General features: G+C 50.3%; 1 protein-coding gene across 1 annotated transcript in view; it reads left to right on the top strand.

The window, feature by feature from the left end:
- Window positions 1-205: 205 nt before the first annotated feature.
- Window positions 206-16016, top strand: part of LOC107299085 (proline dehydrogenase 1, mitochondrial-like) — a 35164-nt gene continuing 19353 nt past the window's right edge. Inside the window, 5 exon segments of the mRNA XM_015828452.2 lie at window positions 206-529; window positions 1466-1674; window positions 13915-13946; window positions 14182-14195; window positions 14895-15057. Of these exon segments, the coding sequence (XP_015683938.2) occupies window positions 206-529; window positions 1466-1674; window positions 13915-13946; window positions 14182-14195; window positions 14895-15057 (742 nt within the window).

Here is a 16016-nt window from a genome sequence, read left to right as displayed (position 1 = left end):
GGCTGGAGGGCGGGGCCTGAAGTGGGCGTGCCTCGAAGAAGCGGAGAACAATAGGCAAGCTGTGGAGTGGGCGTGGCCCGGGCCGGCGGAGCCACCAATCAACCGTTCCCAGCGGGGCTCCCCCGGCGAGTGGGCGCGGCCAGCGGGACGCGGCGCCTATATAAGCGAGCGCCGGCGCCGGCTCGCCCTTCCAGACTTCGCGGGCATGGCCGGGCGCTGCTGCTGCTCGTCTCGCGGGGTGCTCCGCGCCGCCACCTCCGTCGCCGTCGTCCCGAGGCGTCCGCGCTCTGCCCCGGTGGCGGCTCCGGCTCCGGCCGCCCCGGAGCAGGAGGCCGTCCCCGCGGACGCTGTGCCCCCGCACGGGACGCACCTCCGCCAGCGCCCGGCGCCGCCGCTGCCCCAGCCGCGGGCGGTGAACTTCTCGGATGCGCGGGAGGCTTTCCGGAGCAAGAGCAGCGGCGAGCTCCTGCGCGGGCTGCTGGTGCTCCGCCTCTGCGCCCTGGAGCCGCTGGTGCAGCGCGCCGAGCAGGTGAGCGAGGATCCGGCCGGTCCTGCCTTCCTGGAAGAGCCGAACGGCTGCGGGGAAAGGGTGGATCCGAGCCCCCTTCCGGCTGCTCCGAGCCTTCATCCTCGGAGGCAGATTTAACAGAAACGCGGCGGTGTCTCTTGCTTAAAACTGGGCTGTTGTTTTGGACGGGGATCTTCAAAGGAGAAGAAAGACGTGATTGACAGGCTGTCGAGTGCTACTCAACCCCCGACCCTTGTTCCGATAACGGAGGAGGTTTAATGCGCTTGTGGCAGCCCCCTCCCCAAGAGAGTCCTAAGATTGGGTGCAGGCTGCCCTTTTTCTGGCATCATCAACTGGCTCCGCGGGGGTGTTGGGGAGAGGTTGGGTTGTCAAATCGGGGGGGGGGGGGAGACGAGGTTACTCCCGCTTGAATTGTCCCCAGAATTGCAGCAGTCCACGAACCATGCATGCCTGCCCTTTGCAAGCAACCCAAAAGAACGCGAGAAGTTTGGAAGGAGCAACTTTTAGGGGTGGGTGTTGCAAAAAAAGCAAAGCTCGAATCTACCCTTCTTAGCAATGAACCGTGACAGCTCTAGGAACTATTATTCCTAAGAAACTGAATCAGTGTTTCTCAACCTTGACAATTTTAAGGCACGTGGACTTCAACTCCCAGAATTCCACAGCCAGCTACGCTGAGTCCTGCGGGAGAAGGGCGGTATATAAATTAAATTAATAAATAAATAAATAAATAAATAAATAAATAAATTCTGGGAGTTGTAGCCCACGTGCCTTAAAATTGTCAAGGTTGAGAAACACTGTGCTAGGGAGTGTTTTGCAAAAGAATTAACATTTTTCTAGATAATGGGATCAGCGTGTACATGAGGCTACCTCCCCGGGGCAGGGGGGGGTTAAGTGAGAAAGCCAGCCCTGTGACTGCCCCCCCCCCTCTTTCCACAGCTGATGCACCTCAGCCAGAAGCTGCTGGGCCAGTGGCTCTTTGAGAAGCTGATGAAGCTGACCTTCTATGGGCAGTTTGTGGCTGGAGAAGACCAGGAAGCCATCAAGCCACTCATCCGGCACAACCGTGCCTACGGCGTGGGCTCCGTGCTGGACTACAGTGTGGAGGAGGACCTGACCAGTGAGGAGGCCAAGAAGAAGGAACTAGAGTAAGAAACTCTTCTGGTTTTGCAATCGTTACAGCCGTCCAAGGAGTTAGGGCCCAAGTACAAAGATGCGTTTCCCGTCAAAACGCATCATAAATCCGGTTACAGTGGAGTTGGAGCTTCCAGAAACACTTAAGGCATATCCACTGTATTTCAGTGTAGAGTGCTAAAACCAGAGATAACCTCGCCCTTAAGGCCTAAAGCAGGGGTCCCCGGTCTTTGGACCGGCACTTGTCTGCACAAACAAGCAAAGCCCCATCCACGGGATGCAGGCAGTACACGTACCCAGGTCCCCTACGGCAGGGCTTTTCAACCAGTGGTACGGGTACAACCTGTGGTACATTGGCACTTGGCAGGTGGTACGCAACCATCCTAGAAAAGTGGTAGCAGGGGAGGGGAATGAGCTGAACCGATGGCAGCACCGCACAAGCCTGAGCGAGAGACGGCTGGAGCTGCAGGGCTGTCAGGGCTTAGTGGAAGCGCCAGGATCAGTGCCGCTTTCCAGCTGATCAGCGCTTCTTCGGGACTGTCAGGGCTCAGTGGAAGCGCCAGGATCAGTGCCAGGCTCCAGCTGGAGCTCCGTGCTGATCCTGGCGCTTCTGCTGAGCCCAAGAGAAGCGCCGATCAGCTGGAATGTTGCAGCATCTCCAGGGTCTTGTGATTTACATTCAGATGCTTGGCCACTGATTCATATTTATGACGGTCCCAGTGTCCCAGGATCATGTGAAGTGACCAAAACCTGCTGCAACCACCCAGCAGACGGGGGGAATAAAAACCAAACACCCCCCACCCCACCCCCACTGCCAATCCTCAACAGAAATGCTCACAACAATGAAAACCTCGGACAGGAGGAAGAGCGCCGCTGGGTGGGCAGGCAGGTGTCTTGCTCGGCTGTGGCTTGGGGGGCACTTTTTTCAGTGCCATTGTAACTTCGCACAGTCACTAAGCGAACTGTTGTAAGTCGAGGACTCCCTGTACTTTATCACTATTTTCCTTTTTGGGGGGGTCATCAGGTTTTTGACACCTTGCTAGGTGACAGGTGGTACTCGGATGTTGCCATATCCTAAAAATGGTACAATGGGTGAAAAGGTTGAAAAGCCCTGCCCTACGGTCCGCAGAAAAACCTTTATCCATGGAACCGGTCCCTGGTGCCCAAAAGGTTGGGGACCTCTGGCCTAAAGCAGCACCTCCTGCACGACAGCCTAATATGGTCAAGGGAGAACAACACTTTGAGATCAAGGAAATACTAGATTCTCGGAAGCACCAAGATGCTACTCAGTATTTGCTGGCTTGGAAAGATTTGCCGGCCTCCCAAAATGCCACACCTCTTCTGGTGTGGCAACAGGCAGCAGGGGGAAGGCTGATCTGCGTGCCAAGGGGTGCCCGTTCCTTCTGCAGCCAGCATTTGGAGAAGTTGAGGTCATAGCCCATTACATAAGAAGGGGTATGACAAGGGCGGGGGAGGCGTTGGCTTAGAGAACAGGGCTGATTTGAGGAAGCATTTGAAACTAAGGGATGATGCAAGGAGTGCCCCAGACATTAATCTGCAGGAACTATTCCAGTCATGTGTAATCCTCAAGTTTGCTGTGGCCTTATCGCCTCTGAAAATTGAGTTTCGGGTTTCAGCCGATGAGTCAAAGTTTCACGAGGAGCTTTGCTGTGCCCTTGAGACATTCCTCCAGGATCTTTTCCTTCTTCCCACAGGGCCAGTGGGGGTTGGGGGCATGAAGGGAGGTGAAGGCCAACACTGCCGTTGGAGGTGGGACTGACCGTTATATGAGTGGAACTGGTTAGACCGGCACTGGTCTGCACAAACTAGCAAAGCCGCATCCATGGGATGCAGGCAGTACCTGTCTACAAGCTGGCTCTGCGTTGGCGCCTCCCTCACAACTAACTTGGAGGAAGAGCTTCATTGTGTGCAGTGAGTGTGGTGCTGGATTTCTCTACAGACAGCCGGGCCTTTTTTTTTTCAGAATCTCCAAGATTCTTCGGTGTCATTTTACAAAGCAATCGCAGGCTGATCTACAAATGATGCATTTTTAAAACAAAATGCAGCTGCTGTAATGGCAGCATGTGTTAACTTGCCCAGGGCAATACTTAGGATGTTTAAAATGACAGCACATACTGGCCTGTAGCATTGCAAGTATGAGGAAAGCAGGGCAGGTGGTCCCAAATGTGAAGTGAAAGGAAAGGAATCCCTGCACATTTTATTCCACTAGTTGCTGACTATAGGGGGCAGCACTCCCCTCCATTTTGAGGGCCATGAGCCAGCACTGTCTGGAGATATTTCCGTGGTCATGTGTCCAGCATGACATTGCGGAGCACTGTTACCTTCCCACCGAAGTGGTACCTATTTATCTGCTCACATTTGCGTGCTTTTGAACTGCTAGGTGGGCGGGAGCTGAGGCGAAGACAGGCACTCGCCCTATTGCGTGAAGCTTGGGTTTCAAACCTGGGCTGTCGGCTTTCCAGCTGATAAACCCAGCATCTTAATCACCGCCCTAAATGCGATGGGTAGTGGTGGTGTAAGGGCCCACCTCAATCCTCCCTCCTAAGAAAGCAGAACTCCTGGAACAGCTTCATTCAAAAAGGAACTTTTATTAGGAGAAGTTGACAGCAGGCATAGAAGGCAGAATCTGAGAGTTTCCCATGCAAATCAATAGGTTAAAGGAGCATCCAGCTAACCCCACCCCAATAGTCCATCTGGTCAGTTCAAACAGGCCAATCACCAGGTGTGAACCCACTGTGGGAACAGAGTTGATAAGACGCTTCCGCAGGCAGAGATAAGCCAGATGGCCAGAAATGCATTCCTTTCTCACCCCAGGCTGGCATCATGGGAAATAGTTCAAAGAGCAGGCAGATAGAGGGAAGTGGAGAGGATATACTGCAGCGGCTATAGCAAAATGAGAGCAGATACATTATAGATATATTATACATTGTACATTTGCAAGGCGATCAAACCGGTCAGTCCTAGAGGAGATCAACCCTGACTGCTCTTTAGAAGGCCAGATCCTGAAGTTGAGACTCAAGGACTTTGGCCACCTAATGAGAAGGAAGGACTCACTGGAGAAGAGCCTGATGCTGGGAAAGATGTAGGGCAAGAGAAGAAGGGGACGACAGAGAAGGAGGTGGCTGGATGGAGTCACTGAAGCAGGAGGCGTGAGCTTAAATGGACTCCAGAAGATGGTAGAGGACAGGAAGGCCTGGAGGAACGTTGTCCATGGGATCGCGATGGATCGGACACGACTGCGCAACTAATAACAAAACATAGATATATAGATATAGCACCCAAGGCTTCCCCCAGCAGTAGAAAGATCAAGTTTGAAAACGGGTCAAGTTAGACCAGAGAGAAAAACATCAGGACATCCTCCCCCCTCTAGGGCATTCCTGTGATGGGGAGGGACAGTTGGGCAGCAGCTTTTTCGGTGGTTGGACAGAAGTGCAGAAGAGTTAGTGGAGAGAAAGACTGGGGTGACGTGATAGCTTCTTCCAATATTCTGTCACAGAGAAAGAGGGGGTCAACCTGTTCTCCACCTGAGGGCAAGAGGCACTGGATGGAAACTGATCAAGGAGAGATCCAATCTAGTCCTCAATCACTGGAGGTTTTCAGGAAGAGTGGGGCATCCATTTGTCTGAGGTGAGATGTGGTCTCCTGCTTGAGCAAGAGGTTGGACTAGAAGTTATTCTATGTCAGACATGTCAAACACAAGGCCTGGGGGGCCGGATGCGGCCCGCGAAGTGGTTTCATGTGGCCCACGAAGCCATCCTGGAAACAGTGAGGGAACGGCCCCCGCTGCCTTGGCCTTCCAGTGGACCATGTCTTGACACTTGCCCTGGTCCCACCCCCCTTCTGCCAGAGACCCTCAGATCTGTCCCACTCCTGCCCAGGTCCCCACAGGCCCCCTTGACGTGAACGGTGTAGAGCTGGCCACGCCCACCCAGTAGGCCACACCCACTCCATCCACGCCCACCCAGTAGACTGCACCCATCCTGGCCACATCCATTTGCGCCCCCCCAGGGCAACCGCAATGCTGATGCGGCCCTCAATGAAATTGAGTTTGACACCCCTGTTATTCTGAGCGGTGCAGCTTCCTGTAACTTGCCTTCTTCCTCATGTTGGGAAGCAATTACATAAAGGGAGCAGGGTTTCATCTTTCCAGTAACATGGCAGTTCTCCAGGAAGGCTGCCAATTTTGGCCTGGGAGAAAACACCCCTCCCCTGGTCGCAGAAGGCCCTTGGGGGACTCTGGGTCACCCCCTCCCTCTCAGCCCAAGAACTGATTGGGTAGTGGAAGGTTTGGATCCTGGTCCTTCCTCCTCCGTGGAACTCGCTGTCCCCCGTCCGGGCTACCTCTCAGCTCCACTTTGGAAATCCACCCGACAGAGGAAAGGTTAGGGAGGGGAAGACGGCTGGAGAGGGGCTGTAATGTCCAAATCCTGCCAGTGATTGTGCTGGGTCTCCTCCTTGCTCCCTCTATAGTGGGTTAGAGTTAGCACTGGGTAGATCCCCTTTAAGTCTCTAAGGCATTCACCCTCTACTGTGGTCACTTTAAGACAGGGGTCTTCAAACTTGGCCCTTTTATGACTTCAACTCCCAGAATTCCTCAGCCAGCGTGCCTGGCTGAGGAATTCTGGGAGTTGAAGTCCACAAGTCATAAAAGGAGCAAGTTTGAAGACCCCTGCTTTAAGATAGTCTGGACCAACTCTTCTTTGTGGCAGCCCCTGAGATATTGGAACACTGCTATCATGTCCCCCCTTGTCCTTCTCTTCATTGTCTTGGTCTCTATAATATTCCCTCACCAGCCCTGATTTCTGAGCTGCTCCACCTTCTGTGGGTCAACGCTGCTGGCTCAAGGAGTTCAATCAGAATAGAGCTGGAAGAGACCTTGGAGGTCTTCTAGTCCAACCCCCTGCACAAGCAGGAGACCCTACACCATTTCAGACATACGGCTGTCCAATCTCTTCTTAAAAACTTCCAGTGTTGGAGCATTCACCGCTTCTGGAGGCAGGTTGTTCCACTGGTTAATTGTTCTGACTGTCAGGAAGTTTCTCCTTAGTTCCAGGTTGCTTCTCTCCTTGATTAGTTTCCACCCGTTGCTTCTTGCCCTGCTTTCAGGTGCTTTGGAGAATAGCTTGACTCCCTCTTCTTTGGGGCAGCCCCTGAGATATTGGAAGACTGTTATCATGTCTCCCCACCCCCCCACCTCAGTCCTTCTTTTCTCTAGACTAGCCAGACCCAAATCCTGCAAACGTTCTTTTAAGTCTCCAGGCCTTTAATCGTCTTAGTTGCTCTTTGCACTTTTTCCAAAGTCTCAACATCTTTTCTTTGTAATGAGGTGACCAAAGGTGGATACAGCGTTCCAAGTGTGGTCTTACTAAGGTTGTATAAAGCAGTACGAATACTTCACGTGGCAGGGGAAAAGTTTAATACTTCACATTGATCTTAAGAAGCGGCCTGGGTTGAGAAACGCAGCTGCTCCAAGGCGCTTGCTGAGGTCATCCCTTGGATTTTGCTCGTTCACGGCTTGTTCTGCGCACTTTCGCTTCCTGTTTGCATGCTTCCTGTTTGCATTCTCCCCTTGAGACGAGCTGCTTTGCATTGGAATCTGGAAGCAGGAACTGATTAGGGATCTTCCCCCTCCCCCCTTGGGAATTTGCTTGTGCCCTGCCCAGGAAGAAAGCCGAGAGGGTCCTTGCCCGTCTTTGCGTCACCAGGCGAGTGTTGTTACTTCTTGGGACACGGTGTGTTCCTCGTGCTTTGACAAACAAGCAGCCTTCCGCTCCGCGATTGGTCAAGGGAGGACCTGGCCCCTCGGCCGGATTGGCTGTGGGGGAGGCAGATCCCTTACGCAAGCCCTGCAGCTGCCAGGAGCATGTGGGAATCTCAGCTGGGAGCCCTGTGCCACCGGGCTCCTCTTTCTGCTTGGCCTGGCGAGATCAGTTAATCCGGCTCTTGGCAGGATTGGTACTCTGCCATCTGATCTCCGGGGAGGCGTTTTGGCACCTGTTTTGCAAGCTCCCATTCATTTCAGCCCAGGCTGGGCAGGGGAATTGCCCTTGGTCTTGCAGGTCACGATCTGGCGATCTTCCTCCCTCTGGTCGCTCCTATTGGCGGTTGGGCATCTGTCAAGCAATCAAAGAGAATATTTGTGGCTCAGGGTTGAACTGAGGAGTCCTTGGTGCTCTCTGAGCTTCTTGCAGACGCTTCTTTAAATTTCATGCACTGATGATGTTACCTAGTTTGGGTAATGGTATGGCTAGTCTAGAGAAAAGAAGGACGGGGGGGGGGGGACATGATAGCAGCATTCCATTATTTGAAGTGCTGCCACAAAGAGGATGGAGGGGGGTCAAGCTATTTTCCAAAGCATTCAGAAGGTAAGACAAGAAACTATGAATGGGAACTAATCAAGGAGAGAAGCAACCTGGAATTAAGGAGAAACTTCCTGACAGTGAGGACAATTAACCAGAAGTTGTGGGCGCTCCACCACTGGAGGTTTTTAAAAAGAGACTGGACAACCACTTGTTTGACATGGTATAGGTTCTCCTGTTCAAGCAGGGGGCTGGACTAGAAGACCTCCAAGGTCCCTTCTAGCTCTCTTCTATTCTAAATAGTGGAATGGAATCATTAAAGACTGGTATAGAAATTACTGAAAATATTACTGAAAATTTTCAATTGCGCTGAAATGGATAGACTTTACATGGGAACTCAAGGATAAAAGTGAAACCAAGTACTACAAAATCTGGGAACAGTTTTATGATTGGATAGACAATAAGAGGGTAGCCAAGACAAATGTATAGTGTTAGAATAAAATATAGATTATAGACAAATGTATATTTAAAAGATAAATAGATATACAGAAATAAGGGGAAAAGTGTTAATATGATATTATAAATAGTGAGCAAAGCTCAAGAACTATACGTCTATATGAGTACTAATACTACTGTAAAATGTCAGAGGATGTATGGAACCAGTGACGTCATATCTATGTCCAATGTGTTTTTAATTTTGTATTATTAATAAAAATTTATTTTTTTTAAAAAAAAAGAATGGTATAGAAATTGTGGGTGCTCCATCACTGGAGATTTTTAAGAAGAGACTAGACAGTCACTTGTCTGAGATGGTATAGTTTCTCATGCTTGAGCAGGGGGCTGGACTAGAAGATCTCCAAGGTCCCTTCCAGCTCTATTCTGATTGAGTAATGAAACATCTGCAAGAAAATAACCAAGCTCAGAGACCACCAGGACCCCTCAACCTTGTTTGAGCTGGAGATAGGGTGAATTAAGGGGAGTTTCTGGAACAGGAAGTTTTTTCCCCTGGGGGGGGTGTTTACAAAGGGGTGCTTTACAAAGACCGTTTCTTCCATCTTGCCAACTTTGAGGGAGTTTTGTCTTTGGAATGAATAGGTATAAAGCCATCGGTTCTGTTTTTTGTTATTTGTTTAGCTCACTAAACCTCCTGGCAAGTTTGCCTGTTAGCTCTTAAGTTCTGGATCGCCTAAATCGGAGCCTTCTCTGCCACTTTTCCAGGCAGTTTTTCCTGCCCCAGAGTAAACACTGGCACTCCCTGGCACGGGCCACTCCTGTCAAGGGCCATCGGGCACTTAGTCACTTCTGGGCTGGAACTTCAACCAAAATTGGTTGCCAAGTTGCTGGGAAACACAGGCACAACCTGCAGTTACCTTGAAAAATAGGCAGAGCTGGATTAGACCCTGGGAAAAATGTCCAAGACGTAGCTGTATGGCGTCTTTAATAATAATAATAATAATAATAATAATAATAATAATAATAATAATAATAATAATAATAATAATAACAACAACAACAACAACAACAACAACAACAAAACAACAAAAAACATCAATAATAATAATAACAATAATAACAATAATAACAAGATCAAGAATATTAATAATGTTGGAAGGGACCTTGGAGGTCATCTAGTCCAACCCCCTGCTCAAGCAAGAAACCCTATACCATTTCGGACAAATGGCTGTCCAGTCTCTTCTTAAAAACTTCCAGTGTTGGAGCATTCACCGCTTCTGGAGGCAGGTTGTTCCACTGGTTAATTGTTCTCACTGTCAGGAGGTTTCTCCTTAGTTCTAGGTTGCTTCTCTCCTTGCTAGAATAGAATAGAATGGAATGGAATGGAATGGAATGGAAATAGAATAGAATGGAATGGAATGGAATGGAATAGAATAGAATAGAATAGAATAGAATAGAATAGAATAGAATAGAATAGAAAAAAGAATGGAATAGAATAGAATAACACAGTTGGAAGGGACCTTGGAGGTCTTCTAGTCCAACCCCCTGCTCAGGCAGGAAACCCTATACCATTTCGGACAAATGGCTGTCCAGTCTCTTCTTAAAAACTTCCAGTGTTGGTGCATTCACCGCTTCTGGAGGCAGGTTGTTCCACTGGTTAATTGTTCTCACTGTCAGGAAGATTCTCCTTAGTTCCAGGTTGCTTCTCTCCTTGATGAGTTTCCATCCGTTGTTGCTTCTTGTCCTGCCTTCAGGCGCTTTGGAGAAGAGCTTGGCACCCTCTTCTTTGGGCTGAAAATGACGTGCGAACCTTTCGATTCTGAGAATTCATTGAACAAGGTGTCATTTTAAAAACAACAACAACAGGAAATTGGGAGAAGGACGTTCATGCGCAAAATAGCTATTTCCACCATAAAACCTGTAGTTCCCAGTCAATCCAGGCTCCCACGTGAAGGGTGATACTCCAGATGTGGGGTCAGTTCAGTACTCAGCTGTCCTAACCTGGCCCAACCTTCAGGAGTGCAGGAAGAGTTCCATCCACAGCTCAGGAATCAGTGAGACAGAATAGAGGAGGTCTTCTAGTCCAGCCCCCTGCTCAAGCAGGAGACCCCATACCAGTTCAGACTAGTGTCTGTCCAGTCTTTCCTTAAAAACCTCCAGTGATGGAGCGCCCACAACTTCTGGAGGCAGGTTGTTCCACTGGTTAATTGTCCTCGCTGTTAGGAAGTTTCTCTTTAATTCCAGATTGCTTCCCTCCTTGATTAGTTTCAAAATATTGTTTCTTGTCCTGCTTTCTGGTGGTTTGTAAAATAAGTTGACCTCCTCTTCTTTGTGGCAGCCCCTCAAACACTGGAATACTGCTATCATGTCCCCCTTAGTCCTTCTTTTCTCTAGACTGGCCATACCCAATTCCTGCAGTCATTTAGAATAGAATAGAATAGAATAGAATAGAATAGAATAGAATAGAATCTTTATATGGAATGGAATAGAATAGGATAAGGATAGAATAGAATAGAATAGAATAGGATCTGGAAGGGACATTGGAGGTCTTCTAGTCCAACCCCTTGCTCAAGCAGGAGACCCTATACTATTCCTTTTCTTAAAAAACCTCCAATGATGAAGCGCCCACAACTTCTGGTGACAAGCCGTTCCACTGGTTAATTGTCCTCGCTGTTAGGAAGTTTCTCCTTAATTCCAGGTTGCTTCTCTCCTTGATTAGTTTCCAAATACTGTTTCTGGTACTTTGGAAAATAAGTTGCAGCCCCTCAAATACTGGAACGCTGCTAGTTACTCAAAATCCAGCAAGACCTTTATTATGAAACTACCCTGCCAGTCAGGATCCCTTTCTTGGACCTCACTGAAAACATTGTAGAGTAGAGTTGGGGGCGGGTGGGGAGGTGATTGCAACACAGACACTCCATCATTCATCTCCCCTTGGAAGTGGATCTGAAGGAGAGACAGTCAATTTCCTTGCTCTCCCCTACCCACCCCCTTAATCAGCTTTGGCAAAGCATTACAAATTCCAGCAGCCCCTCTGGGTCAGAAGACTTCTGGTTAGGGGAATGAACCGCCCAGATTTCTGCAGACTCCTCGGATTGCAAGTTCCCCCCAAAAGCTCCCTGGTCTAATAGGCTTCACTTGGGGAGGGTCTCTGTCTGCTGCTGTGGCAGCAGCAGCTGCCCTCTCCTCGTGCCCCCTCCCCATCCCATGCATTCCTCTCTGCTTTCTGCATTCCAACATGAAGACTGCCATCTGGGTAAATCTCAGAATCCTGGATAAAACCCAGAAAACCTAAACGGTCTTTAAAGTCCCCTACCCAACCGCCGGGCCATAGCCCACTACCATTCATTAGAGAAGACGACTAAGATGATTAAAGGCCTGGAGACTAAAACATACAAAGAAAGGCTGCAGGATTTGGGTTTGGCTAGTCTAGAGAAAAGAAGAAACAGGGGAGACATGATAGTGTTCCAGTATTTGAGGGGCTGCCACAAAGAAGAGGGGGTCATGTTATTCTCCAAAGCACCAGAGGGCAGGACAAGAAACAATGGTTGGAAACTGACCAAAGAGAGAAGCAACCTGGAATTAAGGAGAAACTTCCTGACAGGGAGGACAATGAACCAGTGGAACAGCTTGCCACCAGAAATTGTGGGTGCTCCATCATTGAAGATTTTTAAGAAGAGACTGGACAGTCACTTGTCTGAGATGGTGTAGGTTCTCCTGCTTGAGCAAGGGGCTGGACTAGAAGTGTGGCAAAAGAGTAAAATTACAGATTTTTCTCTACTGACGACCTTAATGGAGCCTGCCCATTAGGGCTGTAAGCCGTAATGGTTGTAAAACAGGTCATCCCCGTGACTGACCGATGTTATTGACCTCTTTTTGCAGCCTTCTCTTCATGGTTCTCGTAATGATTCACCATGAGCCGGTTTGGGGCAAAAGCATAAAACATGTCCATGGGGAACCTGCAAAGGGCTGTAAATATAAAACAGTTGCCAAGCACCTCAAATGCGGTCAGGTGACCACAGGGAGTAGGAGTGCCCGGTATATCTTCAGAACCAGGTCGTAAGTAAAGGCGGTCCTCAACTTAGGACCAAAATTGAGCCCAGAATTTCTGCTGCTGCCGTAGGTGAGACATTTATTAAGTGAGCTTTGCTCCATTTCACGACATTTCCTGCGACAGTCGTTAAGTGAATCACTGCAGTTGTTAAATTAGTAACGGTCGTTAAGTGAATCTGGCTTCCCCCTTGACTTTGGCTGTCAGAAGGTCTCAAAAGGCGATCACATCACCCCAAGATGCGCCAACCGTCATAAGTATGAACCAGTTGCCAAGCATCCAAATGTAAATGACCATGGTCAGGGGTAGGCAACCTTGGCTCTTGTATGACTCGTGGACTTCAACTCCCAGAATTCCTGAGCCAGCCATGCTGAGGGGAAAGCGAGAGGTTTCCAAGCTGAGCCAGGCTGGCTCAGGAATTCTGGGAGTTGAAGTCCACAAGTCATAAAGCAGCCTAGGCCAGAGGTAGGCAACCTTGGCTCTTGTATGACTCGTGGACTTCAACTCCCAGAATTCCTGAGCCAGCCATGCTGAGGGGAAAGGGAGAGGTTTCCAAGCTGAGCCATGCTGGCTCAGGAATTCTGGGAGTTGAAGTCCACAAGTCATAAAGCGGCCTAGGCCAGAGGTAGGCAACCTTGGCTCTTGTATGACTCGTGGACTTCAACTCCCAGAATTCCTGAGCCAGCCATGCTGAGGGGAAAGCGAGAGGTTTCCAAGCTGAGCCAGGCTGGCTCAGGAATTCTGGGAGTTGAAGTCCACGAGTCATACAAGAGCCAAGGTTGCCTACCCCTGACCATGGGGATGCTGCAACGGTCCTAAGTGTGAAAAATGGTCATACGTCCCTTTTTTCATTCCCTTTACAACTTATTGTAAGTCAAGAACTAATTGTACTCCCAGGGAGTCCATCACAACTTCAAACCTTGCTTAGATGACTGTCGTAAGTCAAGGACTATTTGTAGAAAGCAACCTACACTTTTAACCCAGAGGCCCCCCAAGATTTTGGGCACCAGGGACCGGTTCCGTGGAGAGAGGTTTTCCCACGGACCAAAGAATGTGTGGTTTTGTGTGCTTCCTGCATCCTGTGGATGGACCTTTGCTTGTTTGGGCAGACCAGTTGCTGGCATGCCACAGCTCAGTACTGGTCCACGGACCGGGGGTTGGGGACCCCTACTCTAACCCTTTCCTTGTTGAGCCACGGCCCTGGAGATTTGGCTGCAAGGCCCACAGATTCTGATATTGCCAAATGTGCATGTAATTTAGGCTGGAGGACCCTAATCCTAACTCTTGAGGTTGCCTCTGGGCTGCTGTGGACAGCTGTGCCCCCCCTTGGCTGGGCTGTGTTCAGTGTTTGCAGAGTGAGTGGCTTGGGCTGCGTAGCTTGGAAGACCCCATGGCAGAAAGTAAAGTTTTCTTCCTTCATTCCTTCCCAGCTCCTGCGTCTCTGCCTTTGAGAAGGAGACAGGCAGTAAGTAACGTTGCTGCGGAACGCTGTGGCCTGTTTGTTTGGGGTCTCCAGCCTGCCCTGGGGGGGAGGGGGCTAGCAAAGACTTCGGCCTTGTTGCTTTTTCCCCCTGCAGCCAAGAGGGGCTTTGCAAGATGCAACATTTTCTCTCTGGTTGCGTTTGACACAAGGCTGCTGACCAAGGAGCCCCCCGGGGAGCCCCAGAAGAAGCTGTAGGGCCAGAGGCCCCTTTGAGTCTTTTCACGGCACGTCAAGGGGCGCATACCCAAAGTGGTGGGGCCCCGGCTCTTTTCTGGGAGGGGAGAGGAGGTAGGAATTCTAAATGCCCTATTTGTTCCTTAGCTCTCCAAATGTGCTGAGAGAAAAACAGCCGGAGGGCCAAGGAATCGCCCGATTCCTTGCGAGGGGCTCTGGAGGTCCCAAAGACCAATAGCACTTTAGACTTATATACCGCTTTACAGCCCTCTCTCAGCGGTTTTACAGAGTCAGCCTATTTGCCCTCAACAATCTGGGCCCTCGTTTGACCAACCTCGGAAGGATGGGAGGCTGAGTCAGCCCTTGAGCCGGTCAGGATCGAACTGCTGGCAGTGGGCAGAATTAGCCTGCAGTGCTGCATTCTAACCACTGCGCCACCACGGGATCTTATGGATGCTTCTGGTCCAGGCTTGGTCACCATTTTTGCTCTCTTGTCTTGGCTGACTTTGCCTCCCATCATGAATGTAAACAGATTTAGCCCATGTGGGAGACATCTTCCCCCCCCCCAAGTCAAGCAAGTTAAACCATGATAACCAGCAAGGATGGACAGCCAGGATTCTTGGTCAAGCCCAGAATTTGAAGCAATTGCTTTCAGAGGAGGGGGGGCTTGATGGGCTCAGGGTCTAAAGAGGCTGGCGGTTCTGGGGCTAAGGGGGGCGGGTCCCTCCCTATTTGCTGTCCTTCCCAGAGCAGAGAGAGAAGCGCTACAGCGTCCATCACAAGTTTGGGGATCGGCGGGATGGCGTCACTGGCGCCCGAACCTACTTCTACGCCGATGAAGCCAAATGCGACCGGCACATGGAGACGTTCGTGAAATGCATTGAGGCCTCAGGTGAGCAGCCTTCAGGGGCCCCCAGTCAGCCTCCCCCAAATCAAAGGTGCTTCCTCCCACGGGAAATACAAAAGGGTGCAGGACACACACGCACACCTGTACAACCTGCCTTCCAAGCTGGGATGGGCAAACATGTGGCCCTAGATGATGACCTGGGATCAGGCCAATGGGGAGAGATGGGGGGCAGGGCTGGAGTCCAAGCATCTCTGGGGTTGTCTCCTCCACTTTGGCTGCCCTCCAAAGATTCTGAATCCACTTAGTCACAATTGGGAAAATGTGACCATCCTAGACCAGGCTAAATCCAAAAATGCCAGTGAATTTCTAGAAGCCTGGCCCTCAGCCATCGATAGACACACGGACATTAACAACATCTGTGGACGATGCCAAAGAGACCAACAGCCAGCCCAAAGGAGAAAAAAAACCCTAGCACCTCTCCACCAGTATTCAGAGATCAGCATAGATCAGTGGTGGCGAACCTATGGCACGGGTGCCAGAGGTGGCACTCAGAACCCTCTCTGTGGGCACGCGCGCCGTCGCCCCAGTCCTAGGCCTTCAACTGGGTTTTATAAAACCTTTTCGCTTTAGGCCTCCGCCGCCGTGTGCAAAAAAAAGAGGTTCAATCAATCAGTCAATTTCAACTTCTCGCGGGGAAAAAAAAGATCTTGCAAAGTTGGAATTGATTGACTGAACTTTTTAGTCCCACCCAGTCTGCCGTTACCACCGCAGCCTCGCCCACCCAATGGGCCACCCCCCCCAATGGGCCACACCCAGCCAATGGGCCACACCCACCCGGCACCCAACGATGCATAAACGGGTTTTGGGTTGCAGTTTGGGCACTCGGTCTCTAAAAGGTTCGCCATCACTGGCATAGATTAACTCCAAGGTCAACTTTACACCAACAATCAAGTAAGCAAGACCCCAGTCAGGAAACTGCCATAGAGCCCAACCAAAGAATCCCTAAGACCCCCCCCCCCCCCCCCACA

This window comes from Protobothrops mucrosquamatus, unplaced genomic scaffold, assembly GCF_001527695.2.
Source record: "Protobothrops mucrosquamatus isolate PMUCROS unplaced genomic scaffold, P.Mucros_1.0 scaffold4516, whole genome shotgun sequence".
Taxonomy (NCBI): Eukaryota; Metazoa; Chordata; class Lepidosauria; order Squamata; family Viperidae; genus Protobothrops; species Protobothrops mucrosquamatus.
The sequence above is the reverse complement of the archived record's forward strand: the minus strand, read 5'-3'. Positions and strand labels throughout refer to the sequence as shown.